The 25,812-nt window shown below is 44.5% G+C and overlaps 1 protein-coding gene across 3 annotated transcripts in view; it reads left to right on the forward strand.

Annotated features, from left to right (window-relative positions):
- Positions 1-24,747, forward strand: part of WDR35 (WD repeat domain 35) — a 138,366-nt gene extending 113,619 nt beyond the window's left edge. For all 3 annotated transcript variants that reach the window (XM_088468143.1, XM_088468142.1, XM_088468141.1), the window contains exons 25-28: positions 17,145-17,285; positions 17,654-17,810; positions 19,141-19,381; positions 22,369-24,747. In XM_088468143.1, coding sequence (XP_088324269.1) covers positions 17,145-17,285; positions 17,654-17,810; positions 19,141-19,381; positions 22,369-22,519 — 690 coding nt within the window. In that variant the 3' untranslated portion in view covers positions 22,520-24,747. The remainder of the gene's footprint in view (positions 1-17,144; positions 17,286-17,653; positions 17,811-19,140; positions 19,382-22,368) is intronic.
- The last annotated feature ends 1,065 nt before the right edge of the window (positions 24,748-25,812 follow it).

Below are 25,812 nucleotides of genomic sequence, written 5' to 3' on the forward strand. Positions count from 1 at the left end.
GCTCACTAGTATCTGTGGGCAGTGGTGCTTTAAGTCTGACCTGCTAGTAGCTGTCACATTAAGTATAAGATTCCGTCGATGTTGTTACTAATATGCTCATATATGTGAACTAGCTGTTTTGAAAGTGAATTTGCTCTATATTAACTTTTTTTGCTCTGATCATATTAACAAATAGGGCGACCTCCCCGGTATTAAGCTTTTATGGAGAAACTGTTCTAATAATCGCAGCGCGGCTCTTACCCGGGCGTCTAACTTTAGTGCAGACTGGAGCTCCCAAAGCATGAAGGTCCCAGCATGATTAGTGTACGGCTTGCTGACATGAGCGCTCTTACGCTGGGTGCACATTAGACAACCTGAGTACCCAGCCGACGGCAGATGTGACGGACAATATCGTGCGATCCGTACACACCACGCGATTTGGTGAACGACCGCGCGATATGCCATTCACCCCCATCCGCATCTACATGCATGGCATCGTCAGTCACATCTTCAGATTGGCTAGCATGTAAGGCTGACCTGAAGATGCGACCTGGAGGGACGACACCGCGGGAGCGCACATAGTTCGTACACACTTGACAATTGAAACGATTTGTCATTCCGATCCTTCAGAATTGGGCAAATCGTTCATAATATTGTCTAATGTGTACCCACCTTTACAAGGGATAATTTAATCTGTGTTACTTGATTTCTTCTGTAAAAGGTGAACAAGTGCTGCCATCTAGTGATCATCTCTATGTACAGCTACAACCTATTTGATTCGTTGTTCAGGGAGAGACGTTCTGCTTCTTCTTTTATTTCAGGATAGATCTCTTTACATATAAATACATTTTCTTTCATCTACCTCCTCCTTGTAGTTGGATGTTGCCTTGAGAGAGGGCACTTTCTTTCATTTAATAAACCGTACCCTACTGTGTAATATATACTCAGTGGCCATTTTATTAGGTACATCTTTATGTACACATGCCAGTGAATACAAAATATCTAATCAGTCAATCATGTGGCAGCAACTCAATGCATAAAAGCATGCATACAAGGTCAAGAGGTTCAGTTGTTGTTCAGGCAAAACACCAGAATATGGATGAAATTTGATCTGAGTGATTCTAACCACGTAATGAATGTTGGTGCCAGACGGGGTGGTTTGAGTATATCAGACACTGCTGATCTCCAGAGAGTTTCACGCGCAACCATCTCTAGAGTTCCCAGAGCAGGGATCGCAAAACAGGTACCATCCAGTGTGCGTCAGTTCTGTAGGTGAAAACAACTCTTTATTTAGAGAGGTCAGAGGAGAACGACCAGGCTGGTTCAACCTGGCACCAGGAAGATGGCTTGGTTAAATAACCGTGCATTAAAACAGTGGTATGCAGAAGAGCATCTCTAAACATGTTAGTGGATGGGCTACGGCAACAGAAGACCACACTGGGTCCAATCCTGGTCAGCTGAGAACAGGAAGCAGGCTATAGCGGGTGCAGGCTTACATATACTAGACCATTAAAGATATGCTCCCACTCTGACATCACAGTCCAATCACATGTTACCCTGATGCATAGACTGCGTGACTGGACTGTTCTCACTCTGGGGGTGATGTATTAAGAGTATATATTGTGCCATCATATTGGCTCCTGCTTCACTGCATTGCCATGCCAAGCAGGCAGCTGATACGCTAGATTGTATCAATCCCTAATTGTTCGTGGCAGAGCAGGGAAAACTTACCCCGCCAGCGATGTGATCCTGTGAAGGAGCACGTAAGCGATATGTCATTTTCTGATGTATATAAACTGCACATGTACGGGATATATGGGCGGCAGATGTGCATAAAATGTGGGACAAATTCAATAATTTATTGAGTACTAAAATACATTTGCCTGCACAGACGATGACCATTGCTAGCCTCACTAAACATAACCATACCAATATGTTAAAAACAATATGTCAAAAAAGTGAGCTTATAATTTTTTTTTAACAAGAACTCTGGAATTATTGTTGTCATACAATTTTATGTCAATGGTGATAATGATACATGTATGCAGAGACCGTAACGTTAATACATATTAAAGATGGATGTAAGAGTCAAACTGCACTGACACTGTGACATTATTATCCATTCACATAATAACCTGCTGCATACACTGTGTGACTGCACTAACACTGTGACATTATCATCCATTCACATACTAACTTGCTACATACACTGTGTGACTGCACTAACACTGTGACATCACAATCCATTCACATAATAACCTGCTACATACACTGTGTGACTGCACTAACACTGTGACATTATCATCCATTCACATACTAACCTGCTGCATACACTGTGTGACTGCACTAACACTGTGACATCACAATCCATTCACATAATAACCTGCTACATACACTGTGTGACTGCACTAACACTGTGACATTATCATCCATTCACATACTAACCTGCTAAATACACTGTGTGACTGCACTAACACTGTGACATCACAATCCATTCACATAATAACCTGCTACATACTGTATGACTGCACTAACACTGTGACATTATCATCCATTCACATACTAACCTGCTAAATACACTGTGTGACTGCACTAACACTGTGACATCACAATCCATTCACATAATAACCTGCTACATACACTGTGTGACTGCACTAACACTGTGACATTATCATCCATTCACATACTAACCTGCTAAATACACTGTGTGACTGCACTAACACTGTGACATCACAATCCATTCACATAATAACCTGCTACATACTGTATGACTGCACTAACACTGTGACATTATCATCCATTCACATACTAACTTGCTACATACACTGTGTGACTGCACTAACACTGTGACATCACAATCCACTCAAGTACTAACCTGCTACCTACACTGTGTGACTGCACTAACACTGTGACATCACAATCCATTCACATAATAACCTGCTACATGCACTGTGTGACTGCACTGACACTGTGACATTATCATCCATTCACATAATAACCTGCTACATAAACTGTGTGACTGCACTAACACTGTGACATCACAATCCAATCAAGTACTAATCTGCTACCTACACTGTGTGACTGCACTAACACTGTGACATCACAATCCATTCACATAATAACCTGCTACATGCACTGTGTGACTGCACTGACACTGTGACATTATCATCCATTCACATAATAACCTGCTACATAAACTGTGTGACTGCACTAACACTGTGACATCACAATCCAATCAAGTACTAACCTGCTACCTACACTGTGTGACTGCACTAACACTGTGACATCACAATCCATTCACATACTAACCTGCTACATACACTGTGTGACTGCACTAACCCACTGACATTATCATCCATTCACATAATAACCTGCTGCATACACTGTGTGACTGCACTAACACTATGACATCACAATCCATTCACATACTAACCTGCTACATACACTGTGTGACTGCACTAACACACTGACATTATCATCCATTCACATACTAACCTGCTACACACACTGTGTGACTACACTGACACTGACATTATCATCCATTCACATAATAACCTGCTGCATACACTGTGTGACTGCACTAACACTGTGACATCACAATCCATTCACATAATAACCTGCTACATACACTGTGTGACTGCACTAACACTGTGACATCACAATCCATTCACATAATAACCTGCTACATACACTGTGTGACTGCACTAACACTGTGACATCACAATCCATTCACATAATAACCTGCTACATAAGCTGTGTGACTGCACTAACACTGTGACATCACAATCCAATCACATACTGACCTGCTACCTACACTGTGTGACTGCACTAACACACTGACATCACAATCCATTCACATAATAACCTGCTACATGCACTGTGTGACTGCACTGACACTGTGACATTATCATCCATTCACATAATAACCTGCTACATAAACTGTGTGACTGCATTGACACTGTGACATTATCATCCATTCACATAATAACCTGCTACATAAACTGTGTGACTGCACTGACACTGTGACATTATCATCCATTCACATACTAACCTGCTATATACACTGTGTGACTGCACTAACACTGTGACATCACAATCCAATCAAGTACTAACTAGGGGTGTGCACCGGCCACTTTTCGTGTTTTGTGTTTTGGTTTTGGATCTGGATCTTTCTTCGTGTTTTGGATCTGGATTGGTTTTGCCAAAACCACCCTTCCGTGTTTTGGGTTCTGGGTTTTGTGTTTTGGATCTGTATTTTTTTGAAAAAAAGCATAAAAACAGCTAAAATCACAGAATTTGTTGGTTTTTCTGCTCCTATGCTATTATTAACCTCAATAACCTTAATTTCCACTCATTTCCAGTCTATTCTGAATACCTCACACCTCACAATAGTGTTTTTATGTCCAAAAGGTTGCACCGAGGTAGCTGGATGACTATGCTAAGCGACACGAGTGGGCGGCACAAACACGTGACCCATCTAGGCGTGAAACTGCAGTGGCAGACCGGATGGCATTGAAAAACTAGGCCCCAAACTGTACATAATGCAAAGAAAAAAAAGAGGTGCAAGATGGAATTGTCCTTGGGCCCTCCCACCCACCCTTATGTTGTATAAACAGGACATGCACACTTTAACAAACCAATCATTTCAGCGCCAGGGTCTGCCACACAACTGTGGCTGAAATGATTGGTTCGTTTGGGCCCCCACAAAACAAGCTGGCAATTAATCTGTCCCTGCACAAACTGGCTCTACGGAGGCAAGAAGTCGTCCTCATCCTCCTCATCCACAGATTCCTCACCCTCTTCAGTGTTATGTACATCCTCATCCTCACAGAGTATTAATTCGTCCCTGCTGGAACCACAGGTCCCTCTGTACGTTCTGGAGGCTGGTCTCCCTGGAAGAGTTGATCATTCATTTTATGAACATCATCTTCTCCACATTTTGTGGAAGCAACCTCCTACGCCTTTCGCTAACAAGGTTCCCGGCTGCACTAAACACTCTTTCGGAGTACACACTGGAGGGGGGGCAACTCAGGTAAAATAGAGCCAGTTTGTACAGGGACCTCCAAATTGCTTCTTTTTCCTGCCAGTACAGGTACGGACTGTCTGACATGCCTACTTGGATGCTGTCACCGATGTAATCCTTTAACAGACAGACGCACGCTTGTCGCTGCTGCTTTGAGGATTCAAGTGCGGCTACAGCCCACACAATTCACAAAGACAGAAAAAAAAAAAGAATATTTTTATTGTTTGTGGAGCACACTTTGAGGGTTACACCACCCTCTAACAGACAGACGCACGCTTGTCGCTGCTGCTTTGAGGATGCAAGTGCGGCTACAGCCCACACAATTCACAAAGACAGAAAAAAGAAGAAGAATATTTTTATTCTTTGTGTAGCACACTTTGAGGGTGTCACCACCCTTTAACAGACAGACGCACGCTTGTCGCTGCTGCTTTAAGGATGCAGGTGCGGCTACAGCCCACACATTTCACAAAGACCGAAAAAAAAAGAACAATATTTTAATTGTTTGTGTAGCACACTTTGAGGGTGTCACCACCCTTTAACAGACAGACGCACGCTTGTCGCTGCTGCTTTAAGGATGCAGGTGCGGCTACAGCCCACACAATTCACAAAGACATTAAAAAAATAGTTTTTTATTTTTTGGAGCACTTCGTGAGTTACACCACCCTTTAACAGACAGACGCACGCTTGTCGCTGCTGCTTTGAGGATGCAAGTGCGGCTACAGCCCACACAATTCACAAAGACAGAAAAAAAAAAGAACAATATTTTAATTGTTTGTGTAGCACACTTTGAGGGTGTCACCACCCTTTAACAGACAGACGCACGCTTGTCGCTGCTGCTTTAAGGATGCAGGTGCGGCTACAGCCCACACATTTCACAAAGACAGAAAAAAAAAGAACAATATTTTAATTGTTTGTGTAGCACACTTTGAGGGTGTCACCACCCTTTAACAGACAGACGCACGCTTGTCGCTGCTGCTTTGAGGATGCAGGTGGAATCTAGACGGGATTTGGAACCGAGGACACACTACCTCCATCAATTGTCTAAATCCCACTGCACTAATGTCGGATACCGGACGCACGTCTAACACCAACATAGCAGTCAAGGCCTCAGTTATACGTTTTGCTTCAGGATGACTGCTGTCGTACTTCATCCTCATCGCTAGGGACTGTTGGAGGGTCAATTGTTTAGTAAAAGTAGTGATGTTCCTACTTCCTCTCTGGGATGATGAACAACTCCCAGCAGCAGCAACAGCACTAGTAGGAAGTGGTTCTTGATCTTTCCCTATTTTATTTTTATCAGAGAAAGTTTGGTCCTCCATTTATGTTATATTGATATATATACGTGCGGCTAAAGCGCACACAAACACAGAAAATATTTTTTTATTTTTGCTGGAGAGTAGTGCACTTTGTGGGTTACACCACCCTTTAAGAAATGAGCCAGCCGGCTCTTTACTTATGGGACACAGGCGCACGCTTGGCGCTGCTCCTTTGTTGATGCACGTGCAGCCACAGTGCACACAAGTCACAAACACAGAAAATATATATTTTTTTGGTTTGGAGTGTACTTTGGGGGTTACAGAACCCTTTAACGGTCAAGCTAGCCGGCCCTTTACTTATGACACAGGCGCACGCTTGGCACTACTTTGTTGATGCACGTGCGGCTACTGCGCACACAATTCACAAACACAGAAAATATTTTTTTTTTTGGTTTGGACTGGAGTGTACTTTGGGGGTTACAGCACCCTTTAACGGTCAAGCCAGCTGGCCCTTTACTTATGACACAGGCGCACGCTTGGCACTACTTTGTTGATGCACGTGCGGCTACTGCGCACACAATTCAAACACAGAAAATAAATTTTTTTTTGGTTTGGACTGGAGTGTACTTTAGGGGTTACAGCACCCTTTAACGGTCAAGCCAGCTGGCCCTTTACTTATGACACAGGCGCACGCTTGGCACTACTTTGTTGATGCACATGCGGCTACTGCGCACACAATTCACAAACACAGAAAATAATTTTTTTTTTGGTTTGGACTGGAGTGTACTTTGGGGGTTACAGCACCCTTTAACGGTCAAGCCAGCCGGCCCTTTACTTATGACACAGGCGCACGCTTGGCACTACTTTGTTGATGCACGTGCGGCTACTGCGCACACAATTCACAAACACAGAAAATAATTTTTTTTTTTGGTTTGGACTGGAGTGTACTTTCGGGGGTTACAGCACCCTTAACGGTCAAGCCAGCCGGCCCTTTACTTATGACACAGGCGCACGCTTGGCACTACTTTGTTGATGCACGTGCGGCTACTGCGCACACAATTCACAAACACAGAAAATAATTTTTTTTTGGTTTGGACTGGAGTGTACTTTCGGGGGTTACAGCACCCTTTAACGGTCAAGCCAGCCGGCCCTTTACTTATGACACAGGCGCACGCTTGGCACTACTTTGTTGATGCACGTGCGGCTACTGCGCACACAATTCACAAACACAGAAAATATATTATTTTTTTAGCACTTGGGGGGAGCACCCCTGATGGACAGAGCACCCCCTGGACAACACTACAGCACCTCTTTAGGACTGGGACACTGCACAGGACTTTGGAGTGGACACAGCCCCTATGGAGAACTGACTGCACAACACAGTCCAGCCAGCCCCTATGGACTTTGAAGTAGTGGACACAGCCCCTATTAACAACAGCAGCACAGCACAACACAGCCAGCCCCTATGGACTTTGAAGTAGTGGACAACAGCAGCACTACACTACACTACACTACACAGCCCTAACTCCCACCCTCCCTCTTCACTGTCCACAGCCGAGTGAGAAAATGGCGCCGACGTGGGTACCTTATATAGGATCCAAAACCCGCGAGACTCGGAAGGCGGGATGATGACGTTTTGCCTCGATTTCAGATCCGAGTCAGGCGGGAAAAGTCGAGCCTGATTCGGATCGGACTCGGATCGGGGGGGTTCGGATTTCAGAAATCCGAACCCGCTCACCCCTAGTACTAACCTGCTACCTACACTGTGTGACTGCACTGACACTGTGACATTATCATCCATTCACATAATAACCTGCTACATACACTGTGTGACTGCACTGACACTGTGACATCACAATCCATTCACATAATAACCTGCTACACTGTGCGAGTGCACTGACACTGTGGCATCACAATCCAATCACATACTTACCTGTTGCATACACTGTGACTGCACTAACACTGTGATATCACAATCCATTTACATAATAACCTGCTACACTGTGTGACTGCACTGACACTGTGACATCACAATCCAATCATATACTAACCCACTACATACACTGTGTGACTGCAGTAACATTGTGACATCACAATCCAATCACATACTAACCTGCTACATACACTGTGTGACTGCACTAACACACTGACATTATCAGCCATTCACATAAAGGTTGAGTCTCCCATATCCACAGAATTACAGAATTATTTTGGCATGACTGAGATAATGAAACCTTTTGATTTTTGATGGTTCAATGTACACACACTTTGTCTAAGGCACAAATTATTAAAAATATTGTATAGAATTACCTTCAGGCTGTGTATATAAGGTATATACGAAACATAAATTAATTTAATTTCTGTACACAAACTTAGCTTGAGCAACAAAATTATTGAAAATATTGTATAAAATGACCTGCAGGCTGTGTGTATAAGCTAAATACAATGTTGTAGAGGCAACCTGCGCCCTCCAGACTGCAGCTCAGTCACACACCCAGAGTGCACCACAACTCCAAACCTTGAAATAAAAACAAAACGGGTGGTTCAATAAGCGCTGTCTTCCAAGACCATACGAAAGTCCTTCTTGATTGATGCATGAACAAACCTTAATATAGTGTATGAGAAAATTCTGAACACAAAGATACCTTGATAGGAACGCATTGTTTATTAAGGAGGTGAGTCGTGGAATCAAGACTCCATATCAACAGAAATATTTTACAAGATTAGCAGAATTCGCTGTGTATTTTCTTTTTATCTTAGAGTGACAGTCCCAATCAAGAAGGTCTTTCGTATGGTCTTGGAAGACAGCGCTTATTGAACCACCCGTTTTGTGTGTATAAGCTGTATATAACACATAAATGCATTCTGTGTGCATATTTGGGACCCATTCCCAAGATATTTCATTATGATATGCAAATATTCCAAAATATTCCGTTATCCAAAATACCCCTGGTCCCAAGCATTTTGGATATGGGAGACTCAACCTATACTAACCTGCTACATACACTGTGTGACTGCACTAACACTGTGACATCACAATCCAATCACATACTATCCTGCTACATACACTGTGTGACTGCTCTAACACTGGGATATTATCATCCATTCACATACTAACCTGCTACATACATCACAATCGAGATGTAGTTAGGATACCGGCGGGCGCCCGCCGATATCCCGACGGCCACATCCCGACATGGGACTAAAGATGGGCGTCGAAATCTCGATGCCTATCATTATCCCCACTACTAAATCCCGACACCCGGCTTACCGAACAAGGGTAAGCCGGGTGTATTAGCGTGTAGCCACAGGGGGGGAGACTTAGCGTTAGGGACCCCCGGGAGGACTTAGGGTTAGGCACCCCCCCGGGAGGGTCAGAGTAGGGAAAGGGGGGGTTAGGGTTAGGCACCACTAGGGGGGGGGTTAAGGTTGGGCACCCCTCCCTGGGAGGGTTAGGTTTAAGGTGCAGAGAGGGGGGGGTTAGGTTTAGGTACTCATGGGGGGAGGTTAGGGACTAACGGAGGGAGGTTAGGCTTAGGCACCCCTAAGGGAGGGTTAGGGGGGTGAGAGGGCAGGGTTAGACTACTTACTTGATGCTGTCGGGATTCCAACCCGTCTGGCTTCCACTGTCTGTATTTGATCCGGCGTCTAAACAGTCGCCGGCATTACATACCGATTCTGTCACAATCAAATCACATACTAGCTACAAACACTGTGTAACTGCACTGACACTGTGACATCATCATCCATTCACATACTAACCTGCTACATACAAGGTGTGAAAACAGGTGAGTCATAGTGCAGTCAGGTGAGTCATAGTGCAGTCACAGAGTCTATGTAATTGGTAAGTCTATGATTGGGTGATGTCACACAGTGAGCACAGTGCAGTCACATGGTCTATGTAGCAGGTTAGTCTGTAATTCAATTATGATGTCACAGAGTGAGCATACTGCAGTCACACGATCTGTGTAGCAGGTTATTCTGTAATTACACTGGTGGCCAAAATTGCGGACACTTTTTGAAATATGAATGTTTTTCAACTTCGACTGCTTATCAAAACAATACACTTCATGCAGTGCAATGATTCATATATCAAATGAAAGGAAATTTTATGCTAAATGCTAAGGGTCAAATATTTGCATTACAAGGGAAGTTATGCAGTGAAAACACTTAAGGCCCCCATACACGACACAATATACGTGCCGATCCGTCGGATCGGCACGATATAGGTGCTATATCGTGCCGTGTATGGGCACAATATTGTACCTGATATCGTGCTGCGCGCTCCTGCGGGGTCGTACATCGCATCCCCAGATCTTCCTGCAGAACCATCTGATCTGGGATGCGATGTACGATGCCATTCAGATGAAGGAGGGGGAATCCGGCATATCATGAGGACCGCACGATTGCCGGCGGTGACCGAACGATCTGTCTGCTGACTGATTGGCAATCGCCCTTCACGGTGCATCGCATCGTGTATGGGCACCTTTAGGGTGAAAATCCCTGTGTACTTATGATGTTACTGTCCTATCAGTATTTTGTTGGGTATCCTTTATTTTTCAAGACAGCAGAACAGAGACGTGGCATTGAGCATACCAATGTTTGGAGCTCTTCCTTCTTTATTATGTGGTGCCATGAGACAATTAAAGCCTCGATTAATTGTCTCTTATTCAGATGGACACCTCGGATGTACCAGTTTTTTCAAAAGGAGCCACAAATGTTCTATGGGGTTCAGGTTTGGGCTGTTTTCTGGCCATTCCAGCACCTGCATGTCATTCTCCATGAACCACTGTTTGCGTATCCATGCAGTGTCGCAGGGAGCAAAATCCTGATGGGGAAAAAAATGGGGCATTATCTGGGAAAAGATCCCTGATAGAAGGTAGAGGTTTTTGTTGTAGGATGGTGTCAATGTACTTTCTGCTATTCAGTGTGCCATCTATGACATAAAGGCGGCCTACAGCATCTGCTGTCATACATGCCCAGATCATAACACTTGTCGGATTCTTTGTTGTCGCTTGAATGTGGATGTACCTCTTCCCCGATGCGACGTCTCCGATATCTTCTCCCTTCACTACCAAATATCGATATCTCTCCTATCAACTACAGTCAGGTGCATAAATATTGGGACTCCAGACTTTCCAGCGTTCCAGACTTCAGGCAGTAATTGCCTGCAAAGGATTTGTAACAAAGTATTAAAAAGTGAAAGTATGATTTAGGATTGTTTAGTTTGTCCCATTACTTTTGGCCCCTTAAAAAGTGGTAGGCACATACAGAAACCGTTGTAATTCCTACACCGTTCACCTGATTGGATGTAATTACCCTCAAATTAAATCTGAAAGTCTGCAGTTAAAGCACATCTTGTTTGTTTCATTTCAAAGCCATTGTGGTGGTGAATAGAGTCCAAAATATGAAAATTCTGTCAATGTCCCAATATTTATGCACCTGACTGTAGTTATCTCAAAGCCAACGCTGGAATCCCGTCAAGGGAGTTAAGATAGGCATCTAAACTTTTTACACGTTGTCATTATGGGATATTGTGTGTACAATTTTGAGGACAAAAATGAATTTATTCCATTTTGGAAAAAGGCTGGAACATAACAAAATGTGGAAAAAGTGAAGCGTTGTGAAATACTTTCCAGATGCACTGTAGATACGGAGAGCACGAACTACATCCAGGGAGGCTTCACCTACAGAAGATCTGGAGCCTGAAAAGCTGAAACAACAATTTCTTCATTCACATGAAAACGGGACACTACCTTAGGAAGGTAACCCTCCCTTGTACGAAACAGCTTTATCCTGGTGAAAAATCAAAAATGGGAAGCGACAAGAGAGCGCTGCCAAATCAGAGACTCTGTGAGCAGATGAAATTGCAAGAAGAAAAGGTGTCTTTGCTGTTAACCACTTCAAATCCACAGAGTCCAAAGGTTCAATTGGGGAAGTTTGTAGTCCCTTGAGAACCAAAGACAAATCCCACGGTGCTACCGGTGGAACAAAAGGAGGCTGAACTCTCAAAACTCCTTGGAGAAAAATTCTAATATCTGGTAATGAAGCAATCTTCTTCTGGAACCAGACTGACAGTTCAGAAACCTGCACTTTCAAAGTGGCCAGGTGGAGACCACGGTCCAAACCTGTCTGAAGAGAAGCCAGTACCCTGGAAATCCTGAATATCTTATGATCATACTTCCTATAGGAACACCATTGACCAAAAGAATACCAAACTCTGTACTAGATGCGAGCAGAAGCAGGCTGCCGTGCTCTAATCATTGTCTGAATTACAGAACTGGAAAAACTTTTTGCTCTTAAGATGGAAGATTCAAGAGCCACGCCATTAAAGCTACACGAGATAAGTCCGGATGTTGGCAGGGACCCTGCATTAGCAGATCCTGCCATAGAGGAAGAGGATATGGACTGTCTATGGACAGATTCTGTATATCGGTGAACCAATGACGCCTGGGCCAAGCCGGAGCCACCAGTATTACTGTTCCTCCTTCCTGCTTAAATTTTTTGAGAACTCTTGGAAGTAGAGAAATCGGAGGAAAGAGATACGCCAGCTTGAAGTCACATCTTACTGCCTGTGTGTGCACAAAGGCTGCTGATGGGTCTCTGGACCTGGACCCGCACCTGGGGACCTTGTGGTTGAGGTGTGACACCATGAGATCTATCTCTGGTAGACCCCATTTGTTTACAAGGAGCTGAAACACTCCCAGATGGAGAGACCACTCTCCGGCATGTATGCCCTACTGACTTAGGAAGTCTGCTTCCCAATAGAGTACTTCCGGTATGAATATTGCCGAGATGGCCGGAAGGTGACATTCTGCCCAAATCAGAACCTTTGTCATTCTTTCATGGTTGCATAACTTGTGCCTCCCTGATGATTGAGGTAGGCCATTGTAGTTGCATTGTCAGACTGGAACTGGACTGGACTGCCCTGGAGCAGGTCCTGTGCCCTGATAAGTGCTTTGTATACTGCTCACAGTTCCAGAATGTTTATTGGCAGATGACTTTCTTGAATTGTCCATCTTCCCTGAAAGGTGTGACGACCTGTCATTGTCCCCCCATCCGCGAAGGCTGGCGTCGGAGGTGAGAAACACCCAATTTGGAATCCAGAACGGGCGCCTTTTGTTTAGATGATTCTTTCTCAGCCACCACAGGATGGAGTGATGAACCTCTGGAGTGAGAAGGATACTCTGAGACCATAATAAATGATGCTGTCCGTTCCACCTGGAGAGAATCAATCTTTGTAGAGACCTGGAATGGAACTGAGTATAACCCACCATGTTGAAGGTGGATACCATTAATACCAGGATCTGCATTGCTAATAGAATGGATACCATTCGCTTGCGTATTCGCAATGATAGATCCTCAATCTTGTCCTCTGGCAGAAACACCCCAAGAATCCAGAAACACTCCCAGATAATTTCTTCCAATTGATTATCCAGCCATGCCTTTGTAGGCAGGCTATGGTCATTTGAAGATGGTTTTGTAACATAACCGGAGTCTGCGCCAATATCAGAAGGTCGTCCAGATATGGCAGAATTCTGGCTCCCTGATGCCTGAGAAAGGCCTTCATGACTGGCATTATTTTGGTAAATACCCGGGGAGCCGTAGATTGGCCAAAGGGTAGAGCCTGAAATTGGTAATGTTGCTGAAGGACAGCAAACCGTAAAATTTGTTGGTGGACTGGTATAATAGGAACATGCAGATATGCATCCTGAATGTCCAAGGAAACCATGTAATCCCCCTGGCTCCATTGCCAAAATAATTGACTGAAGAGTTTCCAACTTGGGTACATGGATAATCCTGTTGAGGGTTTTTAGATTTAGTATAGGGCGATAAGCCCCATTCGGTTTCTGAATCAGAAAAAGATTGGAATAATAAGCCCTTCCTTGTTGAGACACAGGAACTGGGACTATTACCCCTGCCTTTAGCAGGGAGTGAATGACTCCCTGAAAAGCTAAAGCCTTGTCCACATCTGATGGAGGATCTGCAAAAAAACTTCTGATGGGGATGTCTCCTGAAAGTGAGTGAGTGATCCTGAGAGACCACGTCGCAGACCCAGGCATCTGTTGTTGCTTGACGTCAACAATTCGAAAACTGAAGAAGTCAGCCTCCCACCCCGGGGTCCCCCAGGAGAAGGCCTGATCCATCAGGCCGAGGGCTTGTTGTCCAGTTTAGAAGCTGGACGTCTTGCCGGGCCAGACCTCTTAGTTTGTCGCTTAGACTTGTGAAATCTAGTTGGCCTAGAGGAACACTGTTCTTTTGCTCGTCCCTGAGGACGGAAACACTAAAAGGAAAACTGCCTAGATTTAGTATTTTACTTAGATGGCAGACCTGCAGATTTTGAAGCCGCCAGAGTAGTGATTATATTATCCAATTCTGCTCCAAAAAGTACCTTTCTATAGAAAGGTAAGACTTCCAAGGCCCTCTTTGATCCCGTATCAGCTTTCCAAGATCTTAACCAATGGGCCCTGCATGCCACTATTGATGCTGCGGATACCCTAAAAGCTAAAATTCCAGCATTCACTGCAGCCCCTCCCAGATAGGAAGCTGCTTCCCGTATGTAGGAGATATTCATCATCTGTTCTCTGGTAGCACTTGGTAGTGAATCTGCCAATATCCCTATCCATTCTTCAACAGCTTTGGCTACCCAGGCTCCAGCCATAGCTGGACGAGCAACCACTCCAGATGACGAAAATATTGCTTTAAGACGGGCTTCAGTCTTTTTATCTGTGGAATCCTTCAGTGAAGATGCTGATGGAATAGGCAATGTAGCATTTCTGATTAAATGTGTTATATGAGCATCCACAGTAGGAGGTACCTCCCATCCTGAATATCTAGGACTGATCTAACCGCCCTCACTAAAGAAGGAACATCCACCATGGACGGATGACCCTGGAGAGGAGCCCTGTGCATCATCTGATCCCCCTGTTGATGTGTCTGAATTCATATGTTGGGCAGACTGATAGAAAGATAACTTGCGCTTAGGCGCTTTGGTCACTACCGATCTGTTATCAACATTAGATGGTGCCATACTCTGACTAGAATGGCCATAAACATCCTTCCATGAAGGAGGCATAGGAGGTGCAAACATGGCATACTGTGGACACCCCATCCAAGGAGGATCATGGGAGCAGCCATACGATCCACAACCTTCATCATAACCTGGGAAAAAGAGGCAACCCAAGATGGCTCTTGCAGAGACAGGTAAACTGGACTGATGAGGTGGCTCTTTATAACAGACAACACACAAACCATCTTTTACCTCCTGAGAGAACACATAAGCCGTGCATGACTTACATGGAACCAGCACAGGCTGCCCCCCCACCCCCTCTCCTGTTTCTGTTTCCCTTTATCTTTTGACATGTTCAAAGTAAAGGCAATAAATGCAATGTTATGTGACAGCCTTCACAAAATCTTAATGAATGTGAAGTACTCAGAAAGAAACCTCCACCCCAAGAGGATGGAGAGAAAACAGTGATAGTTACAATTGACAGATTTAGAAATAAAAGACAGTGTTAATCAGCAGTGTCAGTCACATACAATGAATATGTAATATAATTACAATCGGCTCTAAATCAAATACAGCATCGCCAATGAATGGTAAGACATAGAGCACCTTATACCTTAACCATGGGAGAGACATACATCGAGACTGACCCAGACCCTCCTGAGACCAATAGCTACAGGGTGCATTGAGCATGGATCGTGAGTGTCTCATTCACGTGGAGGGTAGGTGGAGCAACCCAGACGCACAAAACCCTTCGTAGGGACTGCGTCTGGGTCGGAGCTGCCATGGGTGCACCTACCTCCCCTAAGCTGCGTTAACCAGCTGGATACGCTGGCCTTGTGGCAGTAGATAGCGTCTGCTGCCGATCCCCGGCGTCAGACAATAAGGCCCCGGCTGGTGTAATGAGGTCGCAGACAATCCCGGGCCCTGACAGCAGCGGCTTCTGGTGTGTCTCTAACACCAAAAGCAAGGACTGCAGCGCGCAATTCCTCATTAGCGAGGAATCGCCTTAACTGACATCTCCGAACATCTTGTGCAGTCCAGGTTGCAGTATTGCTGCTAAGCTCAGCCGCGACCCGCCAAAAACACCACCACAATTACTCATGTTGCGGCCCGGCGGAGGTAGATGGAACCGCAGTACGTGCATCTTAATTCAGACGCTTGGTACTGTCATCTCAGAAAAACATAAAATATTAAATAAAAGCTTAGGACTGCTCTAAGCAGACCTCCTGTTACAAAGGTGCGTCTTGATCCTGCCACACCAAACGAATAACTGAAGTCCTATGGCTAGGGTCGGGGTATATATGGGGAAGGACCAGGGGCATTCTGGGACCAGAAGCTTTGACTGTTTGGTGCCTGGTCTTCCAACCATAATATCCCCATGGTATCCCTGTGGATCCCTATGGACCCCGAAGAAATCAGTTAAGTGGAAAAATACGGGAACACTTGCATGTATTCCCGCAGCGGCACAAGCTCCTACCTTATCACATAAGCCCTCTGGTCTGTCCTGTGGAGCCTCTTTAGCCAAAACTGAAGTATCCCAGGCAGCCACCAGGATGTAAGAAAGTGCCCATGCTCCCTGCTCTACACTGTGTACCCCAATGTTTAGATTCCTTTGTTCCCCAGTGGACTATGAGAAATAGATTTACCCTATGACAAATAAATGTATATTCCGTATTTCTCCAGATAACTATGAATGGAACCACAATGCTTCTCTGTCCGGAACACACATACTCTTCATTTTATAATTATAGACGACTGTCTTTTCAGTCTCCGTGAGTGGTGTTAGCCGGACAAGTAGAAATTAGTGTATATTACTGTAAGGGACAGGGGTTTAATTAAAAAAAAAAAAAAAAAAATGTGATTTGTGCTGTTCTAGATTGCTGACGAGGAGGCGAAAAAGCGGACAAAGCCACTTCGTGTGAAGAAGCTGTACGTCCTGGCAGCGCTGCTGGTGGAGCAGTACCACACACAGATGAAGAACACACAGAAGGGGAAACTGAAAGGGAAACAGACAGAGGTATAATAACATCTCGCTCCTCAGTGTATCATCTTTGGAGGAAATTGATGTTAACTGTGTAACCTATAGCAGCCAATCAGATTCTAAATCATTTCTAATACAAACATCTGATTGGTTGTTATAGATTGTGATTTTTTTTTTTTTAACCTGTGCTCCAGTTTTCTTATATGTATCTTGTGGGTGACTTGTATTAAAGAGTCACTAATGAGAATGTTGCACATGGCAGATAAACGTTTTATATATTAGGTGATAAATAGAGCATACCTTCTGGGAGAAGTGTAAATTGGAAAAGTATGTTGTGATAAGTTAGCAATGTATGCAGCACATGTTCTGAATGCTGGTACCAGTCACCAAATGTTATATTTTAGGCTACATCTGCGTTAGCGGGCCTGCTAGAGGAGGAGAGCTTGTTGTCTGACAATCGGATAATAGACAACGCCTGGCGAGGGGCGGAAGCCTATCACTTCTTCCTGTTGGCTCAGAGGCAGCTGTATGAGGGATATGTAGATGCTGCCATGAGTACAGGTGAGAGATTATGTACTGGATACCATTACTAGAAACCAGTACTGTATGTTCATGCTCAATCAGTCTCTGATTTTTCATTGCAAAAACTCTGTGTGGTGTTTAGGATCTCCTCTTTACAGCTGTAGGGGTCTATTTACTAAGCAGTGTTATGAGACAGAGTGAAAAGTGATAAAGTGATAAGGTGCCAGCCAATCAGCTCCCAACTGTCATCCCACAGGCTGTGTTTGATAAATGACAGTTAGGAGCTGATTGGCTGGCACCTTATCACAGACTTATCACTTTTCACTCTGTCTCCTAGCACTGCTTTTAAAATAGACCCCTTAGTTATTTCATGCCTATTGCTTCTTTGTTTCTTCTAGCCTGCTATCATTTATTTACTGGATGGATTTGGAGTGCTATAAAACCACCCTGCATTGTTCCAACTGCCTCAATACCACAAAAGATACAGCATTAACCATACATGGTACCAGGGCCGTAGACAGCCGGCCCGGTCCCCATTACTATGGAGAGGGTGTGGCCTAATTGCGGGAGGCGTGGCTGCGTGCTGCCCTCAGCCCAGCGCAAATCAGTGTGATTGCTCCCCCTCACAGACAGAGGAGACTGCTGCCGCTCAGTGGGAGCGGTGAGCAATCTCCCACTGCAACCCAGCACGCAGCAGCGTGTGCTGGGCTGCTGACAGGTAAGGAGTGGGGGCAGTGTCGGACCCGAGCCCCCGCTGGGCCCCACTAACAAGCCCGGGCCTGGGTAATTTGTAGCTGCCCCCCCCTTCGACACCCCTGCATGTTAGCAGTTGAAGTCTCCTGGCTTCAATGTACATCTAGTCTTAATATGCCACGCAGCGCAACTTGCCTGGCATAAGCGAGCCTCCAGGTCCCGTGCTAGTCTACACGTCCAACGCTAGCAGAGTCTCACAGGACCTGGAGCCAAGTGGGCTTTTAAGGACACATCTGTATGTCAATTCTGTTTAACCAAAAAATGCAAGTATGATTATAATTCATCCTATAATGCTACTTAGCAATTCCTAATATTTATTACCAGTTATTTATATAGTGCAGACATATTCCACAGCGTTTTACAGAGAATATTTAGTCACTCACATTAGTCCCTGCCCCAGAGGAGCTTACACTCTATATTCCCTATCTCATGGACACACAAACTAGGGTTCATTTTGGTCAGAAGCCAATTAACCCAGACTAAAATCTTTGGTCTACACACAATGAGGCTGCCATTATTTAAGTGGCTTTTGTATATAAAAGTCTGTATTCTATCATTTAAATGACTTCAGATTTAAATAGTCCTTTGTCTCTAAATGTGTATTCGTCACTTCCAGCTCTACACCTGAGAGACTATGAAGACATCATTCCTGCTGTAGAGATCTATTCCCTCCTTGCGCTTTGTGCCTGCGTGAACAGAGCCTTTGGTACATGCTCCAAGGCCTTTATTAAACTGGAATCTTTAGAGTCGCTGAGCCCTGAACAGAGACAGCAGTATGAAGACCTGGCTTTAGAAATCTTCACCAAGCACAGTCCAAAAGACAGCAGGAAAGCGGACGTCGAGGTCTTCCTAGAAGGGTTTGTATATTGCCTGGACACACGGGCACCATCTATAATGCAGATGCCAATGCGGCTGATCTACAACTGGGAGCTCTCTGTAAACTGGGTTCTGCAAGTAATTGTGCAAATAAGAGGCTGTAATTCATAGCTGGGACTTTTCTAGTACATTGTAAGTATGGAGAACAAACATCTTATCGGTTGATGTGTGTTACAGAATATTTTGTGCACGGTCACTTCAGCGACGTTCGTCACAGTTGTGTAGGCGAGCATAAATATATGGATAATGTAATCCCTATTGACTTCTAATATCCCACTAGTTCATAGTGTATTATCCTTTTATAATATGCATTAGCACATTTATGACAAAGAAATTAACCATTTTAGTATTTTTATTCCCATTTTACCAAGTTATACGTATTCTTTTTTTTTTATTTTCTTTTAAAGCTGCACTACCGCCTAGAAAAGGATTACACTAAGGTGCCTCCTCCCGTCTTCTCTCACCTTGCTACAGCCCAGGGTTTGCTTAATGCGGCTAGTTTCCTGCCCATTACAACTACAGCCCTAAGCAAATACTAGGAAGTGTGAGCGGGATTGAGACTGGTTCTCTTTCTCTCACACCCTCCCTCCGCCACCATTTATAGCTGGTTAGCTAAATTGACTTGTCGATTCTGTACTAAGGAGCCACCATGGCTCCGGGAAAAGATGGTTGTATGTAGCAGCCATGGAGCCCCGGAAAGAGCCGCTTTTACCACGTAGTAATTAATGAAGCTTTAATTTTCTTCTTTTTATTTAGCGCAAGGAAGGTTTTAGCACCATTTATGTTTTGTCAGATTGTTCAACCTGTGATAGACTTCTTATGCATAAATGTGGGTGCCAGGAGCAAGTGCTGGGTGCTACAGATGTGCCCACATACATCTATCCCTCATGTGCTACAAGTCGCGCCACACATAACATGGGAGCTCAGTGTGACTTCTTAGCGCCGAGCGTCTTTTTACCTTCAAATGCATCTTATTCACACAACAATGCAACTAGATATCACAAGCGGCTTCTGCTGATTAAAATGATATTCAGCATGCCTATGTTCTGTGAGCGACTGCGGGTGTATCTTCATGCACTACGTTAGTGTTACAGCCACTGACACTGTATTGTAGAGTTTCACATGCAGATAGACCCGCAGTCACACACAGAACGCATGCCGCATAGCATTTTAATCAGCAGAAGCTGCTTGTGCTATCTAGTCGCATTATTGTGCAAATAAGATGCATTTGAAGGTAAACAGATGCTCGGCGCTACCGAGTCACGCCATGGCATGGCACGACTAGAAGGGCTGTATAACACGCAAGGAGGCTAGATGTATGTGGACCCATCTGTCAGGGCTGTCTTAATAGCAGTGTGGGCCCTGGGCAAAGCAATGCACTGGGGCCGCTACCCAACCATTCATGGGAAATGTTTTTACAGTAAATGGTCAATAAAATGAAACTTTTAGATTTAGTATTACTTTCAACAAAATCAGTTTAAATATAAGAAAAAAATTTAAATGTTAAATAATTGGCAAACCAATATTTATTTAATATTAATCAACACAAATGTTCTTAAAACAAGTACAATAAGACACAGGACATTGCTGGGCTACAGCACTGCTCATATACACAGCTAGAAAACTGCTGAGTACAATGCTATTCTGTAATAGTAATATTCCTGGATGGTGGGCCATTTTTTCAGTTGTGCTTGTTTTACATATGATCACGGTGAGGGGCTAGTTTATTATTTTCGATTCCCAACCTTAATGAAGGACACAATAATGCCCTTTGCCCAGTCAGACCCTGTCATGGAAAACAGGGACAGGGGGGCTCTTACCGAAGACAGCCCTGGCCTGGTCACGCGGTCGGGACGCAGTGGTGGCTCACCTAGCAGAGGTGAGGAGTCTCCTGTCCTGACTCCTGAGGAGCTAAGAGAGACCGGGACGGACAACGACTGACCCTTACGTGACCGGTCCAGCAGCGGCTCCAGTCTCCAGACACTGCACGGCAGTTGGTGGGCGGAAGCGGCACACTAGGAGCCATCTGGCCTGGGCGGAGCAGCTGCGGCTTACGCATCAAGGTAGCTAGTCAGCAGTCGTCTCTCAGAGAGACTCTGACTGGCGCAGACTGGCAACGGCGTTGGGTCATTGGTGAGTACTTGTCAAGCGTGGGGGGGAGTCGGTTCCGCTCGTCACCGGGAAGGGGGGGAAATGACACAGTGGTGCTTTTAAAAAAAAAAAAAAAAAACTGTCCGCGGCTGCAGTGGGGCTGGCGGGCCCCTTGATGCTTCAGGCCCTTGGGCAAGTACCCAAAAGGCCCAATGGTAGAGACGGCCCTGCCATCTGTATACAAGCAGAACAACCTGGCTAGGGAAAATAACATCTAGGAAGAAGGATGTAAAGCAGAAGAGCAGTAACTATTGTAGAAACAGTGTATTAACTACAATGTAATATTTATCACTCCTTGGCATAAATGAGCTATGTCCAGAAATGGAAACCGTATTGCTGATGACAGCGACAACATTAATGCTCTTTTGCAGACTTTATACAAGTAATTATTCCACTCACATGTTCATATTCCACAGGTCAGTGTTACACATATATAGGTGTCCGCATAGATATTTGGATTATCTGATTATCAGCCCTGCTGGATATCATTATATTTATGGTGCTGAGAAAACCTCTGCACCATTATTTCTCTAATCTGGGCTTTGTAGTGCTGACAAGGTGGCCTCCATCATCTTTGTATCTGGGCATAGCAGCCTTTTTCCCCCTGTCTGTCTGTCCAGTCTAATACGTTACCTATTGCTTTGGGTTGACATGATACGTTAATACTTTGCTATGAATGCTTGTGCATTGGTGATGTAGGCCACATGTATGTTCTTTTCTGTACAAACGTTATATAAGTCCGTCTTGAATAGTTGGAGCTGAGAGGAGTAATGATCTGCATCAAATTATTAATTTAGATTTTCTTTCCTTCCAACAGAGCGGAAGGGAAACTCCCAACATGCATTGCTTCAGGGAGACCCATCACGGAGTACCAGTTCTGGATGTGCAGTGTCTGTAAACATGGCGTACAAGACGGCGAGATCGCTTCTTACAGCTTCTGCCCTCTCTGCCACAGCTCCACAGCATGAGCGCCTCATTGTACACATCATTTCACTGTAAATACACAACACTATAATTATGGTGGGGGACCATTTCCCAGTCACACCGTACTACAGCTAGTCAGAGAATATTTTAGACATAATAAACATTAAATAGGAATAAAAATAAATCTATATTTCTTGTCCATTTCCTACAGTACAAGTTGTGAGGTACATTTTGCTTGGGATATGTTACCTATAAAACACACCTGTAATCTGCAGGCAGTGGAGGCAGCCATCTTGTACATAGACACTGCATCCGTGGAGAAAAATCAACAGGTATTGGCGCTAAGTCAGGTTCCAACCAGAAGGATGAAATGCAATAAATAACATAGGAAGATACTTAGTCCAAATAATAAATGATGTGGTGAAAAGATTCTTGTAGTTAACTTGTGTGAAAGGAAAAAGAGAAACACAACTCATGGTGTAGTAGGTTCTGACCAATCAGTCACCCAAAGTGAATGTAGATAAATCTTTATAGGGTGATGAGAGATGGAGGACCAAAAAAAAATCTCAATTCCCCTTTATAATAGGAAAGAGCGTACCCAAGTCACAATGGAGTGTAGTAGGTGATGTATATAATGGTATCTTTGGGGGCGATTCAATTCAACGCGTATTGAATAGTGCCGGGAGCGAGCTCCCGGAGCTATTCAATTCCGTGCGCTGTGTGGTCATCGCGCCTTAACAAGGGTGTTCAGGCTCGGTAACCGCCATTCTCTGACCAAAGTGCCGGGCGAGCGGCTGTTAGCACCACGCTATGCAGAAAAACAGCCTCGCACCCGGCACTTTGGTCGGATTTCTCTTAGCATCCCCAGGGGAGGTGCGAGAAGAAATCCTTAGCGCGCCCAAACAGCGCGATGTATTGAATAGCTTCAGGAGTCCCTCCCGTCACTATTCAATAGCGCGCTGAATTGAATCGCCCCCTTTACGACTTAGAACACTTCCACCTCGTGTGGAATAAAAGGCAGTTCACCCCAAATTCACTGTGATCACGGACAGGTTATTAATTCCATACTCACAAGAAGAAAGACTGTGCTGTTCCTATGGGTTTCTTTGTTGTACACATCAGTGTCCCTATAGATACTCCTTATTGACTAATGCAGTTCATTGCTGCAAGACAGGGTCATCTTACCTCCGTGCGCTGCAAGTCGCGTTAAACACAATGTTACGTTATATGGTCAGCGGCTGTGACGCTGTAACGTAGCATTTTGCATGCTCATAGAACCCGCAGTCGCACGCAGAACATAGGAATGCCGCATATCACTAGAAGGGCCGTTTAACACGTAAGGAAGTACGATGTACAGTATGTGGACACATCTGTATGTATAGAGGATTAGAAGATATCACAGTATCCGTGAGCATGCAGAATATCAGGGTCCGGTGACATCACTGAGACAAGGAGGAGGCAGCTATTTATTATAATGCAGCCTATTCATTTATAGTGACATATTGAAGGCACTTTTTATAGGGATAACATCACATTGTAAATGTATTGTGTTTATTGTATCGTCCTGTAATTATAACTGAAACAGTTTTATATTACAATTTAATTTTATGTTTTAAAAGTCGTATGTGTTTTCAAAACTGTAGTCTCTGATTTGTAAACGAACAAACTAAGGGCCCGGATCAGCAAGGAACGCAGTTGCTTATACGCACGCTATTGGTCGATTGTTGCATACTGCGCATGCATCGCAGGGCGCGTGCACGAACTAGCCATTGCGATCGGGACTGCGATCACAGTGACTACGCAGACGCATCGCAGGGTGATTGACCAGAAGTGCCATTTGGGGGGGAGGGGGGGGGTCGTTTGAATGCCGCTGGAGGGGCGTGCATAAATGATTCACTGCGATGCCCTACGCAGCCTGAGGCCTGATAGCGTGCGATGAAGTTAGGAAGGTCAGCGCTTGTGCAAGTATGCGTGAGGCTGCGATGGCACCAATGGTTTTGCAGTCTTGCTAAACATTATGGATGTGTGTAAGGTAAAGTGGGCGTCGTTATGTAGTACTGCGGCGGCATGGCGATGGATTAGCATACTATCGCAGTTGAACTGCGTGCGTAATTGCTATTGCATTCGCAGTTGCGTTCCTTGCTGAATCAGGCCCTCAGTCCATTTCTATGTCTAACAATAGTGCATTTAAAAACATACTCACTAAAATAATTTTTTTTTTTTACACAATTACTCATGTGTCAAAGATTCAAAAATAAACTTTTTTATTCTATTGATGCTTCTGTTACATTACACTAAGGGCTGAGTAGAAATGATCGTTTGTACACTGGTTATTGCTGAGTGCTGGGAATGGTATCCTGGGACAGAAACGTCACGAATGTGTTTTACCATAGAGCACAGGTTATAGAATGGGACATTATAAAAGTATATAGTGAATGGGACCAAATCCATTTGATTCTCATGGAAATCACGCTCTGATTAGCTTTTTTTCTTGTGGTTAGCACTTAAGTTTTCAAGAATAACATTAATTCCACTGCAGCTGGTTTAACAACAGGTTAATAATGATTGCCCTAACATGGAAGACACAGAGGTGTCTTAGGGCCTGATTCATTACGGATTGCATTTACACACACAGATTTGCTGGAAAATATGCTAATGACTGCAATCGCAAAGCCGTCACATAGCTAGCATAGAGATGCCCGTTACCGCTATCTCACATCTGTAATACCTTGCAGTCCTGCGTATACATCGAGTAACATCGGCCCCTCACGCAGAATTACAGCAGGTCTGACCTCACTTAGAAATTGCTAACCTCATCGCACACACTAAATATTCAAGCTGCGTATGCCGTCGCAATAGCTAATTTATGCACTCCCATGCGACAGCGTTCAAACGGACAGACGCCTGCGTTATTCACTCCCCCGTCACCACGGGGGAACACTGACCTAACGTCACTCACTCTGTGATTGCTTTCTTTTTGCGTGCGTGATCTAGATAAGCACACATAGCGCAGATGGTTAGTAGCAGGATTCCATTGTCTATAAATGCAACTTAGAATCATTCAATTCAGGCAAGAATTTTGATTCCTACTTGCGGAACTCCTATGTTAGGGGGTCAATGTGTCCTCCAAATATTGCTTGGGGAGTCCCAGCAGAGGTTGTGATCAACTTCCCTTGGATTTGTTTACTTGCAGCTCGGTTGCTGGGCAGTCGTCACATATGGTGTAAAACAGTGCGTACTGGATGGATCCTTTGGAAACATAACCTAAGACAAGTTTCCACTTCCCCTGCGGTGACCATTTTGTTCTGCAGGTTACCGCTGCCAATGTTTAATGACA

Source organism: Taudactylus pleione, unplaced genomic scaffold (assembly GCF_031769625.1).
Source record: "Taudactylus pleione unplaced genomic scaffold, aTauple2 ptg000081l, whole genome shotgun sequence".
Lineage (NCBI taxonomy): Eukaryota > Metazoa > Chordata > Amphibia > Anura > Myobatrachidae > Taudactylus > Taudactylus pleione.